This window comes from Nicrophorus vespilloides, unplaced genomic scaffold (assembly GCF_001412225.1).
Source record: "Nicrophorus vespilloides isolate i.1.1-1 unplaced genomic scaffold, Nicve_v1.0, whole genome shotgun sequence".
NCBI classification, from domain to species: domain Eukaryota; kingdom Metazoa; phylum Arthropoda; class Insecta; order Coleoptera; family Silphidae; genus Nicrophorus; species Nicrophorus vespilloides.
The window spans coordinates 117162-135945 of NW_017095703.1; the positions used below are offsets into that span (position 1 = coordinate 117162).

General features: G+C 29.6%; 3 protein-coding genes across 7 annotated transcripts; 2 read left to right on the forward strand and 1 right to left on the reverse strand.

Annotated features, from left to right (window-relative positions):
• Positions 1–4486: 4486 nt before the first annotated feature.
• Positions 4487–14081, forward strand: LOC108560679 (protein cycle). 3 transcript variants are annotated; one of them, XM_017918331.1, is made up of 12 exons: positions 4487–4805; positions 4871–4999; positions 8258–8329; positions 11274–11511; positions 11633–11725; positions 11781–11898; positions 12559–12723; positions 12787–13288; positions 13342–13421; positions 13472–13620; positions 13679–13799; positions 13859–14081. In XM_017918331.1, the coding sequence occupies exons 1-12, from the start codon at positions 4630–4632 to the stop codon at positions 14053–14055; spliced, it is 2040 nt and encodes a 679-aa protein (XP_017773820.1). In that variant the 5' UTR covers positions 4487–4629; the 3' UTR covers positions 14056–14081. The 3 variants fall into 3 exon arrangements, with proteins under 3 accessions (XP_017773820.1, XP_017773829.1, XP_017773836.1); XM_017918340.1 differs by having other exon boundaries at positions 13354–13421; XM_017918347.1 differs by lacking the exon at positions 4871–4999.
• A 58-nt stretch (positions 14082–14139) lies between these two features.
• On the reverse strand, positions 14140–15247 carry LOC108560695 (DNA-directed RNA polymerase I subunit RPA43-like). The gene is made up of 3 exons (XM_017918359.1): positions 15012–15247; positions 14648–14950; positions 14140–14496 (listed from the first exon to the last, which is right to left on the reverse strand). The coding sequence occupies exons 1-3, from the start codon at positions 15182–15184 to the stop codon at positions 14163–14165; spliced, it is 810 nt and encodes a 269-aa protein (XP_017773848.1). The 5' UTR covers positions 15185–15247; the 3' UTR covers positions 14140–14162.
• Positions 15248–15334: 87 nt separating this feature from the next.
• LOC108560658 (ribonucleases P/MRP protein subunit POP1) lies at positions 15335–18151 on the forward strand. 3 transcript variants are annotated; one of them, XM_017918311.1, is made up of 5 exons: positions 15335–15494; positions 15710–17053; positions 17112–17473; positions 17530–17808; positions 17870–18151. In XM_017918311.1, exons 2-5 carry the CDS (start codon positions 15724–15726, stop codon positions 18149–18151), a joined length of 2253 nt encoding a protein of 750 aa, XP_017773800.1. In that variant the 5' UTR covers positions 15335–15494; positions 15710–15723. The 3 variants fall into 3 exon arrangements, with proteins under 3 accessions (XP_017773800.1, XP_017773792.1, XP_017773807.1); XM_017918303.1 differs by lacking the exon at positions 15335–15494 and adding an exon at positions 15619–15652; XM_017918318.1 differs by lacking the exon at positions 15335–15494 and adding an exon at positions 15630–15667 and having other exon boundaries at positions 15718–17053.
• Positions 18152–18784: the final 633 nt, after the last annotated feature.

The window sequence follows — 18784 nt, forward strand, 5'->3', positions numbered from 1 at the left end:
CAATTATTTATAGTAAATAAGGTATTTCTTTATATTTCAGAAACGTATTATTATTTTGATACCAGTGTTGCTAGTCCGAGAAATTGTAACCTGATAATGTCTGCCACCTGAGGCTCAAGCTTGCGAAGCGTCTCGACGCCTCCAGTATTATTAACTCTGGACGTTATTAGGAAATGCATCTGATGTCTTATATAATGAAGAGTTGCTCCTGGATACAAAAACGAAAAGCATACAAATTCAAACTCGTTATTTAAATTAATAAAAAAAATTGTAAATTATTTAATATACACTTCAATCGATAAATTGATGATTATTTAGAATTATTACAAATTTCGTCACTTTGTGTATTTTATAGAATGAAAATAAACGAATATATAAATGTCTATTACTTTCAATCAGAGCCGCATTAATGGTGTCGTAGGACACGTCATGAAAGAATAAATTATAAAATATCAATTCGTAGTAAATAAATATATTATTTTGACTTAAGGACTATCTACTTTGATATTTCAGCATGGAAAGAAAATTAAAATGAACAAAATAAAATTGTTCTTGCTCGATTTTCAATATTTTTGGTTAATATTAATTGTTATTGTTATTCATAGTAAAATGCATATATTGCGGATATACATTTTCGATTTTCCCGTACTCCGAAAGGTACGCGTATCACACTTTGGGAATCACTGTTCTAGAGGATTGTATACAAATTGTGCTAAAATTGGGCAACTACGAAAAGTTTGTACCGTAATCTAGAATACGTAAAAGTAGCTTCTAGAGCCATTTTTTTATCATGATGATAATAATAATGAAATTATTATGTTCTGGAAACCAATATATTAAATATTTAAATCATTAAGACTTTTTCTGGAACATTATTTCAATTAATAGAATCTTTCAACCATATCTGTTCCATGTCGTCCTGTTCTCCAAAATCAAAGACATTCCTTCCTAAATTCATTTTTCTTGAATAATATTCAAAATGTTTCATACAACCAGTTTAAGTTAAGTTTATAGTCATATATATTTGTTTTCTTTAATTGATTACTAAACTGGAAAATGTTTAAATAATATGCACTGAGATGATAAAAATAAATCGTGAAACCATTACATTTTATATAACTCTGCAAACGTGATCATACCTTTAGTATATGTGTATCTGCGTTTGGCGTTTATTGTGTAACTCCGAATAATAGGTGTGTATATATATAGGCTTATGTACATGTGCAAATGACGACAGGTAATGTGCGTTCAATGTATCTTTATTTCCATATCGTTAGACTGTCCAAAACACGTAAAACTGTGAGCAGCAACAGGTAGAGCATATCATTCGTTTCAGACCTATCCGATGCAGATGATTATTTATTTAGACTCCCCCCTAATTCCGACGTATATTCAATTTCAAATTACAGCACTTTTACGTCAATAACAACTCATCCGATTAATTAAATTGTCTTCAACATAATATGATGACGCAATATCTGTTACTTTTTCTTTTGTAATAATCCACCAACCAAATAATAACTGATATGTTAATGTATGCACGAATACATATATAAGCGTGGAATAGGAAATATGATTTTTTAAATTTCAAGATTATTACAGCAAGAGAAGCACTGTTATTATAAAAGCTACATTTTTTAAAAAGAAATCTTATAAAAAACACTATATCTCATTATTTTATTTACAGAAAGGAAAGTAGAAACTGCATTTAATGAACTTTCGTTCGCGACGTGCGGCCTTCAACAAATGCTAGACAATTGATGAATTGTGCGGTAAAACATTTAGGATGAAGATTTGATGCGAAGCATCGGTTGTGATAAAATGTATTTTTTATAATTGAATACACGTACAGGAAACTGTAATTTATTTCATATGTTTTCATTTTGCATTATATACATTATTTAAATTGAAATCATATAAAAATATAGGAATAAATAAAAAAATGTTGGTGAAGAAAGTTATAGTTTAGTTTTATTAATATTTTTTTCTTTTTTGGAGGAAACGTTATTCAACAATAAAAGTCCTAATGCCCAAAGATCTATATAAAAAACAACATAAAGTCAAGAAAATACTTTAAAGTTTTGAGCGTTTTTCGTTAGGCTTTAGTTAGCCATATCTCACGATGTCATTGTCATTCTATACTGCGACTTAAAGGCGACATAACGCTTTAAAAAAAATTGAGGTAAAAAAGAGAAATCTCGATACATTTTTCAATACCACTACGATCAAGGGGAAATTTAGATGCAGGCGGCCAAAAAAAATTGTGTTGTTTATGGACCCAATGAAGCCCTTTTTTTATTGCCGCGGACCGGTCAACGTTTAATAATTTTACCGCGGACCGCTGAGGGGGCGACGTGATTTAACATTTTAACTCACTAGAACGCGGACCGGGGGTTGGGGCCACTGCAATACAGCATTGAATGCAACAGCAAAGCGTTGATTTAAACGCTTCTGTTCTGGTAATATGGACGTCGAAGATGAGACACGCTCTGGTAGGCCAATCGTCGAAAATGTTGATAAAATCATGGAAATCGTCGAGTTGGACCGACATGCGAGCCCTTATTCTATTGCCCAGGAACTTAAGATTAGCCTGAAAACCGTTTGGAACATTTGCATAAGGACCCGCCTTATGCAAGAAGCTCGATCTATGGGACAAGACGCTAAGAACTTTTTACTTCACCCAATATAAAGAATGGACTTAATCCTAATATATTTGAGGATATCCTCAATTGTTATTACAATTTAAATGATTTCAAAATTGTAATAACAATTAAAAATTTTAGTAACTAATATTTGACAACTAATGTTTTCTTGAATATAACCATATGCAATAAGAAATGAATTAAGTATTTGTAATAATATCTATTATTTCTTTAAATTATAATCTGGAGGGATAAACAGCTTTAATAAGCTTGCATGAATACATACAAACAAAAATATAATGAAACAAACCCTTTGACAGACGTATCGCATCAGTATTAATTGCAGTGAGATTATCTTGCGTAACGAACCTTGTTAGTAGAGAATATTCGGACGATGCACGAATCAAACACATGGAAGTCCAAACAAACAAATGTGGAACAACGACCATATCGTTTACTGTAATCGGATCAAAAAGCGACGAATTTCAATTAAATTGTTACTTGCTTGTATAGAGTAAAGATGGTCTTAATATATAAATTTGTATATAGATATATTTAAACGCGACGAAACATTTGAAGATAGTGAAAGATTCGACTGAACTAAAGTTTATTGACTAAAGTCTTCTATATATTAAACATATCCTGATAAAAAATGATATTCCAGTTATAATACTATTAAATGGCAAAGCAATATGTAGTTAACATATAATTATATGGATCTGTAATATTACCTTTCCAAAACACTACTATTTTAAACCGGTAAAGTATAAAATTAATTCAATTACTCACATAAGTAAGAAAATATCTTAGGTATGTATTATATTTGTTGAAATAATCATAAATATTAATGACTTTTGCTAAAATCTGTTGACCATTTAATTATAATATTATTTATTGCAACAGTAAAAGTAGAAAATAAAACCTTAAAATAATAAAGAATAAACAGTCAACTTCTGCAAAGGGCTATTGTTAGACTTATCAACAAACTTAAACTATTTTCTTATAAAATTAATTAAGTTGTAAAAATCCCTTCTATTTTTTTGTGAAATTTCGTGAAAAGTTGAGATTCAAAAACCAGTTGTATAAAAAGTCGGTTTTTGTATAAACCCTACTTCCTATTAATACACAGACTTATGTACATACTGAAAACAAATTTAATAATTCATTTTATTAAAAAATAATTTAGATGTTCAATAAATTTGTTTAATATTATCTTAATTAATAATGTAATAATTTACACATACAATTACTTTTAAGAACCGCTTTAGATATTGTATTGGATAATTTTTGTATTATTTATATAAATAATAAATTGAAGAATCCTTATTTAAATGCATTAAAATATTACACACATATGTTGTTTCATTCGATTATTCTGTAAAAATCTAATGGAAGTCAATAAGATTGATGCTTAATTTTCTAAAAGTTGGTTCAATATAATGGCTCTGTTACCTAAGTAATAATTTCTGACTGCATAAAGGTGCGTTATTGATTTTCGAATATAAAATATAACGTTAATTTCAAACAGAACTGATTATAATTTTAAAAATCAAACATTCATTCTATAAACATATTACATAGTAGTTATAAGAAACTGTAGCAAATAATTGATAAAAAAAACCATTTCAAAGTTATACCGACACAGATGGTGGAGAGGGATGTAATTGTGTGTATGCATTGTGTGTGCGTATTGTTAAGGGATAGTCAAGTTAATTGGCTGTTAAGGTGCAAAAGGGAGCCAATGGGAATATTGGAAACATGCGCATTTAATCGCATTTAAATCTTCACTTGTTGATATCCCAGCGTATAGCTGTATGTATTTATAAATTGCACAGGTACAGAAAGAATGAAAACACTCGATTCGATGCTGTGAAAGAATTAACTTCGCTAAGGCCGACAACTGTTCGTATCGCAATAAATTTGCAAACGCAACGCTTAGATAAAGCGACAACAAAAAAGGGGACTGATTGAACAAGAAGGACGAGCTATGGTCGCGCGTAATTTCCCAGTGCAAGATCTCAGTTATTCGCGTTTGCTGCAAATACCGGACGACGAGAAGGAATTTATTTCCCTCGAAGAACTTAAGCCGGTCAGTGTGCAAAATGTGGAGCAACCCCAGCATCCCTATGAACCTAGTTACTATGAACTTTCGAATATGATCGAGTAAGTTGCTGAGCTTTCGGTATACAAGAAACTGTTCAAACCAATATGTTCGTATCATCTTGCAGACAACCCTGTTCCTCAACAATTTACCAAACGAATCAACCCGCTCTTGACTCATCTAATTCCAGTTTATTAGATATGCACAACGTAGATAGCTCTATTAATACCAGTAGAAAACGAAAAGCTTCTTTTCAGTAAGTACACAATTCTTATTATACATTTTTCCTAAAAACATTATTAATATAATTAGATTATTTCATTGCAAAAAATATATCCCATTATTGATTACAAAAATAACATCGGCTATTATAATAATACACATTTCTTCATTTACTTAAGTTCAATTAAGTTGCTTTTTGCATTTTTTTTGTTATAATAACAATTATATTTAAAATAATTATCTATATTGATAATTTATTATTCGCAAATCTTACTTAACTATTAAATGCTTTACATTTTCTTTGTTTTTTTTATATTAATTTTACTTTATATTCGTAAATCTATATTATTACTTGTTAATAATTCCAATGATAATCAGAAATAATTACAATATGCCCCAGATATTATTTATATTGAATTATAAAACAATTGTAAAATATTATTTAATCTCTTATAAAATAAAATTGAAGTCAATATATTTATTAAGCAAACTTAATTTACATTTATTCTGTAAAAGCAGTTAATAGACAAAACCTGTAGCAGTTAATAGACAAAATATAAAGATGAACTATTTTAACAATTTCTCAAGAACTAACTATTAAATATATATTTAATATTGTAATAATCTGTATATATTTACAGAAGCCAAATTCAAATTAGTCAACCGAAAATTCTTAACATTAATGTATGGTTTCCTAAACTGTATTCCGCTGAACACTTATAAACCAGAATGAAATAATTACTAAATTACGATGTGTTCCGTTGCACGAAAAATTGGGAAACCCTGAATTATAGAATGAGTATTTATAATGTACTTATCTCTCTCTCTCTCTCTCTTTCTCGCTGATTGAAGGACTAGCTAGTTCATGATTGGATCTACAAATGAACTAATTACTTTTCTTTCTAGATTGCACTAAATCAATAAATATTGCTTATTAATAACTATGAAAAGTACATATTTTTCTAAACTATTTCATTAAAAAAAACAACTATATTACTCATCTATTATAATCCTTACAATCTAAATAAAATCGTCCTGTGCATTTTTGAATCTTCATTTTTTTTTAGATACTATCTCTAGGAAATAAATTAAACTTGAAATTGTACAATTCTAATGTTTGAGTAATTACAACCAAATTATATCTTACGTAAATTTACAGTCAAAAATTTAAGTCGAGTTAAAAATATTTATAATGTTTATATAATTACATGGGCAGAAATTCATCGATCGACAGCCCTTTGGCCATGTTGTGGCCATTTGTTTAAATAAAAATATAATCATAATAAAAAAAAAACAATAATTGGTTTCCTAAGTGCTATTGACTATAAGACTTTTACCCTAATATTATGTATTATTCATACATAATTATAATAATACAGACATTTGTATACACTGTTTAATAATATTTCCAGATTTTTAATCGTATAGTGAAACATATTCAAAAATAAACATAATATGTGTACACAAGTTTTAAAAATGATGTAGCAGTTCTAATCGTCGCTCGTTATGCGAAACATCGCTCGTTAAGTAATTTTTCTTTCTTTTCTTAAGCAAAATGCTCGTTATGCGAGGTTCCACTGTATAAGAAATGTTAAATAGTAGAGAGAAAGATATATTCTGCGAACTACAGTAAATTTCCACAAATGGGGTAAAAAATAATTTATTTGAGGTAATAAGGACATTAAGCTATTTAAATATTGTAAATGTGTTTTACTCCGGAGACAGTATCCATATTGCTCTGACATCAAAATGCTCAAATTGTGATGTTATTCATGAAACGTCGACGTAAATAAATATATTTTGACTTCTGAATTAGACATATAAATCGTTATCACTATTTAAATTGATTGCATAGTCATTAATAAATAAATACGTTTTCAAATTCAATGATCGGCATTTATGTATTGATTTTGCGCAAGGACCAAATGACCCAATTGATTCAACAGACTCGTTTTATATTAGGGGAAAAATAGATTTTATTTTTTGAAGTAATGAAATGAGTACTGATTCTAATTTTCTATAGAAAATAAGATAATTTATGACAATAAAACAAATATGTTTTAAGTACAAAAATCAATTAAAGTCCGTAATATCTAGTCTTGATATTTGTCTTGTAACGATAAATAATCTCGAGTATCAAGTACACCATATATTTTATCAAGTTGTCGAACATTATGAATGGATTTTAATATATCATTTATTTTTAACTTATTTTCAGTGAAATAATATAAATGTATACTTTAAATAAGAATTTAGATTTCATTCAAATTATTCACTATTAAAATTGTTTACGTCAGATATTTATAATCACAGTGAACGTCGAAATAATAATATCATAACTGTAAATCTATTACAATAAATACATAATGCGTTGCAACAAATACGGAAGTTATTGAATTTCTCTGACCTATGCGCAGTTGCGTCAATTAAAAGGCTAATTGAATTGCATGCTTTAAATTGCAATGTTTACGTTTTCGCGTACATTTTGCTGCCTGTAGAAACTAGTGCGGCCCTGGGATTGTGTGAATTGTGTGTATAAGGGATCTGGCGTTTTGAAATAGAGGGAAACCAATTAGACATGAATCCCTAGTAGTGGCAAGTAGCTTTGCTCCCAAGCCAATCTAAGATTTTCGCACCTCGCGTATTAAACAAAGTTTCGTGTATTAATACATATTCGATTTGTATGACGCCCGTTAATTAACACTAACCATTTGATTCAAACCGTGTCTAAGAAACCGTATATAAATCCCACAAAGAGAAACATACCTTAACGCAAACACAAGCCAATGTCCAAGTTCGTTTACTTTGTATGAATTCGGCTTGAATGCTTTACATAACTTGGTGACTTTTCTTATTTAAAAACTCATTGAGTTTCAATTCCTGCATATTTTTTTTAAAGTAAGGTAAAATAAGAATGCAACATTATTCTTAGTTTTCATTTAATTATTAAGTTTATATAAATATAAAAAACTTTTAATTGTATAATTGATTTAGACTTACTAAATTGAGATTGTATTCATCATATTTGTTATGTCTGTCTGCAAATATACATCGAAATAAAGCAAAACCTACATGAAATTAAAATTAACTAATATTTTAGTAAACAAAATAAAAAAAAATATGATTTAATCAATTTGTATTTCGATTATTAAATATTGAAACTAAAAAGTATATTTTCTTTTCCTTAATAACACTTATTTTTTGTGATTTAGATGATAATACATTTTATAATTCAAAATCTATAAAAAAAACACTGATTGAAATTTTATAATAAAATGTTTTATGTTTGCAGCGAAACAAGTGATGTAGATGATGATGCATTCGATGATTCAAAATCAGTAAAAACCACTGATGAAAATAAAAAGTAAGTATACAACAATACTATTTTTATTAAACAACTTGATATTTTATTGCTTGGTTCACAATCACTAGTCTCGTAGCCTCGAACATCTACTTTAACTATGACTATAAGACCTCAAAATCTGCAAAAAAACGAATATTTCCCTTGAAATCTGTACAAAATCAATAACTAAAAATTTCAAAAAAAAAGTGTTTTTTTTTCGTCGACAGACGCCGGCCAAATGTATTGCGGAGGGAAGAAAATAAGAAGAAGTTTTAACATCTATATAATTACTCTAAATATGCAAATAGATTCGATAATCCATTTATCTAGTATACGCAAAATTTGTTTCTAAACTTATAAACATCATGTGGCCTGTTGACAATAATTAAAAGCTTCATAACGATTTGTTAAAAATTTCATTTCCATCTATTTACATATAAATTATTATTATTACACAATACTAATAACAATATTAAAGATATGTAATGTGTCTCACGTAATAATTAACACTAGCTTTTATCCAGTAATTTACAACTTATACACTTATTAATTTACATTTCAAACTTACAATTTCTAGAAAATCATATAGTCATTTTTTAATCTATGAAATAATTACTTGTATTAACTAGAGACAACATACGTATGAACATATTATTCAACAAAAAAAGCTTTAATTTATTTGCACGTATAATTAATAAATAATTACCATCGTAAGTTTTGATTAACACTATAAAGTAAAGTTTTTTTTTTAATCTAAACTATTCAAATCAAATGATACATCACAATTTTATCTCAATTGAGTTATAATACAAATTTAAGAAAATGGTTAAATTCATTGTATGTGTTTTATTATTAACAATTGCATACAAGATTAAATATATAATTTATAAAAATTGGAATGTAATGCATTTTGTACAGTATATATGTTACAGTAAATGTACGTAGATAGATAACGTTTCTAACGTTTCTACATTTACCAACTTCGTTGATAAAAGTGTGTTCAACTTTCACAATTTCCGGAAAATTTGTACATATACACCTAATGATGTTGGTAAATGTGTAGTTAACATACATGTTTGCATGTAATAAAAGCATACAAGGAAAAGAAAATTTGGAAAACCAAGCTGTTAAAATGCTTGTTTTTGCATTTTTGCAATTTTTAAATTTCTGCTGAAATAGAAAATACCGATACCTGATGTAGATAAAGGTAAAACAGATCGTAGAAATTTACTATGTGTCAGAATAAATTATTTCAATCACAATAAGTGTATCATATTTTTTTTAACTTTTGCATATATACTTTGGACAAGCTGACAAGTTGAAGCTGATCTCATTTTTACCAACCAATCTGATAAATGTGTACATATATCGGTAAATATATACACTTACCGATTTTCATTTTGAAGATGAAGCGATGATAAGAGAATTATTATTTTTTGAAGATGTATCAAATGATACAAGGTACACCCGAGCATACAAATGCTTATCAATAATTAAATAAGTCATGAAATGGTATAATTCATAATATTAGTCGTTTTTTTTATGTTTGGCTTAATGTTTGCCAATTTCACATTACGCTCACCAAAAACATAAACAATATTTATTGTAATAATTATAGACAATACAAAAAGTAAACAACATAAATACATAAAGATAATTATTATAGATATTCAGTGTTAGATCTTTTAATCCAAACCTGCTTAAATGTTATTACATAACTAATTATATTAAAATAGAAATTTTTATTTGAAAAATGAAACAAATTTAAACATTTTCTTGCAAACATATTAATATTTGGAACTTTTTTGGAAAATAATTTAATTTGGGCGGAAAGACCTCAGTCGTTAGCCCTTTGGCCAGCCTATTAATATTTTTTTCAATTTATGTTAGAATCTATTTATTTTGAGAGTTATATTATTGTATAGTTTTTTTTATTGTTATTATCATTTATTTATTTATAGAAAATCCTTTTTTTTGTATTGATATCTGGCCAATAAATTATTATTATTATTAATTTAATTAATGATCTTTAAAAATGTTGGCGGCAAACGTAACTAATACAGCTGACGGTACATCAGTGTATCTCAGCACATCGCACACTATTCACGTTTTTGGAACCATTTAGTTTAAAATTGGGAAATATATACTATTTTATGAAATTTGTTAGCTATGTGTGTTTAGTGTTCTATCATAAAAATATATTTCTTTATTATACTTCGAGCCTTAGTTCTCCCCTTGATTTGATATTTAATAATATAAAGAAGAGGCAAGAACAACAATTTACTTCATATAGTTTTCGTGCTAACTTTTCAAAATATTTTTAAGAAACATATATATAATTTATTATATGCATGTATAAATTCTATCCATCTATATTATATTATTTCTGTTAATAAATCAGTAAAAGAGGAAATCATCAATTATTAAAGAACATTTCGTTTGTGGTATGAGAAACAACTTGGTTGTAAAAATTATAACTGTATAAATTATATGATGTTTTAACATTAAAGGAATCTATTTTAATTGCATGATGAAGACGATAAGATATTCCAATAATGTTTTTTCCTTAATGTACCGTTATACGATCAGAATAAATATGCAATGCATATATATATGGAGAGAGAGTGTGTTATGTAAGCAAGGTAAATACTGAAGCGGTAATAAGACTAGGAAGCCAAAGCAAGGTATTACGGTGGCTGGTTCAAGGCTCCAGCCGATGAATGATATTTTCTAGGACTAGGTTATTATGTATTTGCAATCGCGCACTTTTCCAAGCGCACCCACATTACTATTATATTAGAAAATGAAATGAAAGTGGTATCCATAAATATATGTTATTGGTGCGATTTGCAGGAAGGTTAACTGTGCTATTCAAAAGAATGCCATTTACCGTTAGCTCCATTACGCCTTGGCAATTATTGCATTATTATTTAATACATTTTATAACGATTTATACTCTCGACAGGCAGAACCATAGCGAAATCGAGAAGAGGAGGCGAGATAAGATGAACACCTACATAACTGAGCTGTCCTCGATCGTACCTATGTGCCATGCGATGTCCCGCAAACTGGACAAACTGACCATATTAAGGATGGCCGTCCAACATTTGAAAACTATACGCGGGGCTGTCCACTCGTACACGGAAGGCCATTACAAGCCATCGTTCCTTTCTGATCAGGAATTGAAACATTTGATATTGCAGGTTACTAAAAGAAATTTATTGTAATTCTAGAAAGTTCTGTTACTTTTACAAGGACAATTAAATTATGATATTTCATTATTGATCTTAATTGCAATTGGTAAATGAACGCGTTTTCTTACAGGCTACCGATGGATTTCTCTTCGTTGTAGGATGCGACCGGGGAAGAATTCTATACTTATCCGAGTCAGTCTCTAAAGTATTGCATTATTCTCAGGTAATTCAATTAATTAAGACGAGTACTTTAAATCTTGTTTATTATATCTTACTAGGATGATCTTTTGGGTCAAAGTCTCTTTGACATTTTACATCCGAAGGATGTGGCAAAAGTTAAAGAGCAATTATCGTCGTCTGATTTAAATCCTAGAGAAAGACTCATTGATGCCAAAAGTAAGTAACAAAGCTAACATGAAAAAAAATCCTTTACATTACAGTTCATAGAAAAACAATTATACAGGGTGTCCCATAATTCACTAAAACATTTTAAAATAGAAGAACTTTTTCAATTATGCGTTTATAAACATTCCTTTGAAATACATTTCATTTGGTTTTGAAATTACATTATAATAGCCATAATTTTGCGTGTGTAAATATGTCGTTTTGTTTATTGGCTTAATCCTTCAATTTCTTTACTTGATGAATGGTCCGAGGATGTTTACGGTATACACTTTTTTCTAAATACCCGCACAGGAAGAAGTTTGGAGCAGTTAAGTTATATGGCTAATTTATTTATTCGCATCTGTCAGTTATTATGAGGCTAGATTCTAAATACAATTATTTATCTTAGAAAGCAAACTATTTCGTGAAACATTCTTGTTGTTAAATCTCCCCATTATCTCGTGTTTTAAGTTGTTCTAATATTAAAGCTTCAGTATTTTGCAGAATTTTTCATGAATGTAAGAAAACACGACATTAAATAAGTAAGGTAGAGTTGTTACATCAATCCATTCTATTACCTTTAGAATTAGTTTCTTGACATACATTAACAACAAAAACATATTTATTTACTTAAATATTTTGTATATATTTTTCAAATATTTATAATTTTAGCAATGTTGCCAGTTAAAACAGATGTTCCTCAAGGAGCATCAAGACTCTGTCCCGGTGCTAGACGTTCCTTTTTCTGCAGAATGAAGTGCAAACTATCTACTCAAGTCAAAGAAGAAGCTGATACTACAACAGGATGCCATAGAATAAAAAACAAACAGTCATCTGGTAATTTAATAAATTATTACGTATTGGATTTCTAATCATCTTTGTATTATTTTTATAATTTAGATAAGAAATATAATGTGATTCAGTGTACGGGATACTTAAAGTCTTGGGCGCCGGCAAAGATCGGTTTGGAAGAACAAGAGGGCGAAGGCGATTCCTATAACTTATCGTGTCTCGTAGCAATTGGCAGGATTTTGCCCCATATTTCAACCGTAGCCGCTACCAACCAAAGTAGACCTAACGGCAGGTCCATCCAATTCATATCCAGACATGCCCTAGATGGAAAGTTTTTATTTGTAGACCAAAGAGCCACCTTAGTATTAGGTTTTCTACCTCAGGAATTGTTAGGGACTAGTATGTACGAGTATTACCATCACGATGATATAAGCTTCGTAGCGGACTACCACAAGAACGCTTTGCAGAACTGCGAAAAAGTTACTACTAGCGTATATAGGTTCCGAACAAAGGATGGTAGTTTCATCAAGCTCCAAAGCGAATGGAAACCCTTTAAGAATCCTTGGACTAAAGAAGTGGAATACTTGATTTCCAAAAATAATTTAATATTGTAATTTAAAGCTATCACATTAATTTTCTTATTAAAATCAAGTTTATTTTTAGGACTGATTTCAGAACTGTAGAAAGTACGGGCAAATCAGATGAAATTCAAGAAAATTTCGATGCAAATTTTTTTACGCAAAGTAAGCAACACGTCTATATAATAACAATTATTCTAACGTAATATTCATAGCTAATGGAAAGGATATGCAGCAGATGATTTCAAATCATATTGAGGCCAGTAAAATTGGAAGGCAGATTGCAGACCAAATGATGGATTCCCAAAGGAGAGGTGAATCTCCAACAGTTAGTGCCGATTCCGAAGCAGAATCTTCTAGAGAAGTATTCTATAAAATTATACACTGAATAATGATGAATACTAATTATTGCATCTTTACAGCCACAAATCTCTACTAGTAGAGAATCCGAGACACCAATAATACAAGAGTATTCCAATTCTCAAAATCATTATCATACGAGCAATAACATTGCAGTGGTGTGTAATATTAGTAATGACGCAGGTGGATTTTGTATTTAAATTGATAAGTATCTTTGAATGTTAATTAAAACTTAATTTCAGGAGCTGGAAATATTTCAAATACTGCAGATGATAGAATCATCGGAATAATTGAGGATGCAGCTAGGGAACCAACGAACGAACCATCAACAGATGGTAACGATGAAGCGGCGATGGCAGTCATAATGAGCTTGCTTGAAGCAGACGCAGGCCTTGGAGGTCCTGTAGATTTCACAGGGTTACCGTGGCCGTTACCTTGAGAGAATTAAACTGATCTTAAATGTTCACTGTCTAAATAGTATAATTCTATATTTATCTGTGATGTTATAATAAATAAATCAAAAAAATCTATAACAGTAATAATTTATTAACTAACACTTTCTTTCGATTTTTTATGTTTGTGTTTTTTGGGTTTACTCAGAATTTCTAAATTCTGTTCGACATCTTCTTTTGACTTCACACCGTTTTCCGAAGAATCTGAGTCATTACACTGTCGTTTACGTTTAGATTTCTTCAATCCACTAGAAACCGAATCCGTTGAATCGATTATTTTTTCTTCTTCAATTTTTACTTCTTCCGGTTCATTTTTAATGCATACTTCGTCATCTTCAAATTTTATAGACTTATTCAATGGTTCCTCTTTAATGATTCCTTCTTTAACATCATCAAACGTTTCTGTAGCAACTTTTTCGCATTTACATCTGAAATATCACATTTAATCAAAAGATATTAAAAAATATTTACCAAATTAAAAATTAAATTAATAATTGTCAATTTATCAAGAATAATTAAACTTCAATAATAAATAAATAATATTATCACTTAATATATTATTAATCCTATAATACTTACATAAATTCTGCATTCAAATATAACTTTGCTTCTTTTTGTGATACTTTTACTTTTATAATATCACCTACTTGGATATTACTTGAGTTTTTATGTATTACACCTACATGTACACTTCCATACAGCAGACAATTGATATAATGCAAATTTTTCTGCACAACAACCACCTCAAATTCATCTCCAATTTCAGGTGAGAATATATAAAAATCACCTGCAATATTAATGTGGATGCAGTTATCATAGCTTATTGGTGCAACCTTGTCCAAAACTTTTATATTGTCATAATGCAATACATATCCTTTAAACCTAAAACAAATCGTAATATAAGTTACTTAAATAAAAATATTAGTATTTTAAAAATGTTTACCATGTGTTCAACTCTTTTTTTTTAAATTGTAAATACTCCAGCACTGACTTTAAAATATTTCCTAATTGTGAGGAATTTAATATCACATGATAATTAGACCTCGACAAGGCAATTTTTGAAGTTTCTTCTTTAGATAATTCCTTAATTTCATCTTTACCTAGAGTACCCTTCATGTTTACCAAATTGATTTTAAGGTTATGTTAAGTTATTTTTGGTTATATTTTGATCACGTTGAAACAAACATCATGTGTACACTTAGTTGCATACTTACATCCACCCTTTCCATCCTTCAATAAGTTAGTAAGGGTGGAAGTATTGGTACCACACGTTATAAACGAGATGGCAGTGAGTTATAAAACTTTCAAACCAACAGAACATTCATAATGCTCTTGTTTTGTGGTTAAGCAGATTGAGAAGATCCAAGTGAACGGAGGGGTGTCAAAGAGAACAAATAATATTTATTCTAGCTTAACTTTACTTTTCGTAAGTTTCCTTAAAATAATTTAGACAACATTTATTTTTCTTACAATCCAGTAATTTGGGTAGTTTCATTATCATTTAATTTAAATCCACGTATAGTGGCATCTATAAAAGAAGTTGAAAACTAAATTTAAATATTCATGTATGAACTTGTGCTATAAGTAGGTTATGTTATTGTAAGTTTGAAATTTTCCTAATGTGTTGAATTATATTTACAGAATTTTAGTGCAAAATGCATAAGGAATCGCAATATGATAATACTTTGGGTGGCTCACAAGAGCTGCCTAATTTTCTGCAATTAATGAAATTCTCAGCAGCTCGAAGTTTGGAGATCCAATCAATCAAAGAATCCCTGAAAACAAATAAGGGATGCAAGTTAGCATTCCAGAAACTACCCAAACATATGAGGAGAAGAGTGATGGCTCATGATGTTAAGAGATTGCCAAGAAGGGTAAGAGAAATTCATATGAACCAAATGATAAAGTCTGGTATGCCTCCTAAATTGAAGAGGCCTTCTCGTAAGTATAGAAGAAGGCCAAAAAATCTAATGGAAGAATATTTAAGGAGGCAAAGGCAAAATATGTGGTTAGAAACCCATATATGGCATGCTAAGAGATTTCACATGGTAAATAAATGGGGATACAGATTACCAGATAGGCCATGCGATAAATCTTTTAGAGCATGCTACAGAGCAACAGCTAAACATTGTTTAATTCAAGATATCTCATATATGTCATGCATAGAATTGCAAGGTTCAAAGGAGACATTAATTAACTATTTAAGAAATATTACATCTAGGGATGAGAAATTAAGCATTGGAGCTAGAGTATACATAAGTGGAAAGAGAGAAGGTGACATAACATTATTTACAAATTCTAGTTCAAAACCCATTGGGAAGATAAGTTTCAACTGGAAAATTAACAACATCACAAAAATTGATACACTATGGCTATGGATCCATGCTGCTTACTACCAAGAAGCTTTAGATACAATAATTGATTTATTTAATTTAAAGAAGAAAGACAATATTTTGTATAACGACCTTCTCAAAGTAGAATTAAGAGAATTAAGACACGAACTAACCAGAATTCGATTGACTGGGCCGCTATCCCAAGCGATCTTAGAAAAGTCATTGCAACCAATTAATTCTGCAAATCACAGTAGTGAATGGTTCAAGGAATATTTAGAAGATGCTGAGTGCAGACAGCTATTTGCAGAGCAAGTACGCTTTTGGCAAAATGTAAAGGACCTTAATTCTCCTTCCTTGTTATCTCCTAGAATAATAACATCTCTAGTAGTAAGGGATCCAAGATATCTATATCCCAACAAAAGAACTAAAGCTATTACCAAGTTTTCCAAAACTAATTTGAACATAGACCTACCAGCGAATTTAAATGTCGGTCCAATTTGGGATTCTGAGATTCGTGCGGAAGTGAAATCAAGTAAAATATCAAACGCGGAGATTACTGAATTGCAGAGCTTGCTTTTGGTACCCGGTTCGGAAATTGAACGTCCACCAGCTCCGATTCCGGTTATGCTTATACAAAAACAGGGTGTTACAAGTGAGTTTACTTAATCAATTTTTGAATATGTATTGTAATAAATGTATTTATTTTTAAGATTATGGATCTGGATGGGACGTTGTTATACCGTCAGGCTGGGCTCAACCTTTCTGGCTTGGATTTTTAATGTGGGGTGGTAGAGCTGGAGGTTTAAGAGAAACCGAACAAATTAACTTTGAGTTTGGTAGAGCTGATTATTTGGAACCAGATTCAGCAGCGGGTAAATTATATGAGACCGAATTGGCAGAGCTGCACACGAAAAAGTTTTTCCGCTTACCACCGAACAAACGTTGTAATTACAACAAATTTTCAATAGCGAGTCCATTCAGTTGCAATTGGGAAATTATATGTCGCGATTGGGGTTTCGAGACTCAAGGGTTTTCTGTGCTTAGGGATCATACTATTCTGCAAGCATTACAGGTATGTATCACCTCATGATAATTTGTATTCATTTTATATAAAATTATTTGATTTAGGAATCGTTACAATTTGGACATACGAAGAACGTTCTTCTTAAGGATATATTTAATAAAAATTACTTAATACCTGTGAAAGTAACAGTAAGGAAGGGTATATTTCCGAGGTATTCAATAATTTGTATGCCAACCAAGGAAGATATTAAACATAAGAAAGAACCTATTGAGAAAAGTAGGAAAGATGAAAATGAAGAAAAACGAAAACGTCTAAGGCGTTCCCATCGAACACTGTTGATGAAATTAAAGAGGAAGAGGCATCTTGCAAGACAAACTGGAAAAGTAAATTCTTAAATTTGAAATTGAAATATAAAATTATTTGTTTTTTTCATGTTTGTTTTAGAAAATCGAAATTGATATGGAAGTATTAAAGAATTACCAGAAGCAGATGCGGGAACTGTGGTTGCCCACTGTTGACAATGGAATAAGGACGACATGCGATCGTGAAATTATGGGATTTGTTACAAAGGGACAATTTTCTTATTTTTGCGGCAAAAGTGTCGCTATTGGATATATTGCAATCGGGGCGTTTCATAGTATGACTCTTTTAGGAATTAATAGAGTTTTAATACGTAATACAAAAAGCCGCCAATATAGATTTGGTACAATGGAAATTATAATATAATTTATTATAAAATTGTTAATACTTACATTGTTTGTTACAAATTTTTATTGTCATTTAATAAATTATAAAAAAAAACATTTCAATGTCTATAATAATTTAATAATAATAGTATGCTACGTAATATTAAGTAGTAATTATTTGATTTCCACACAAATTTCACACATATTTGCTGGGTTGTGTCATGTATGAATATGCATAATATTTAAAATTTGTATGTGATTCCCAGTAATGTGTGAAATATTTCTATATGATAAAAGATGTTCCAATGAATATTGTTGAAAATGACGAGAAAAAAAGCATGCGTTACTGTCATATAAATAATAAATTCAAAAACTTTATTCAATTAGTTAATTATCAGAATTTAATATTAAAAATAAGTATTTTTTTATATAAATAGAAAGATTTTATTTCGTTGTTCAAAATTTATAATAATGGGTCTAAAACGAAATCTAGACAATCAAACTCCCGACATTCGAAATCCTCACACTGAAAATCGCGAACATTTTAGCAATTCTGTCTCTAATACAGGGAACTTTGTCAATATGCCAATTGCCGTATTAATTTGCATAATTAGGTTGTATTCTAGAAATAAAAAAATCGAGCATAGAATTTTGAAATTACCTATAATATATA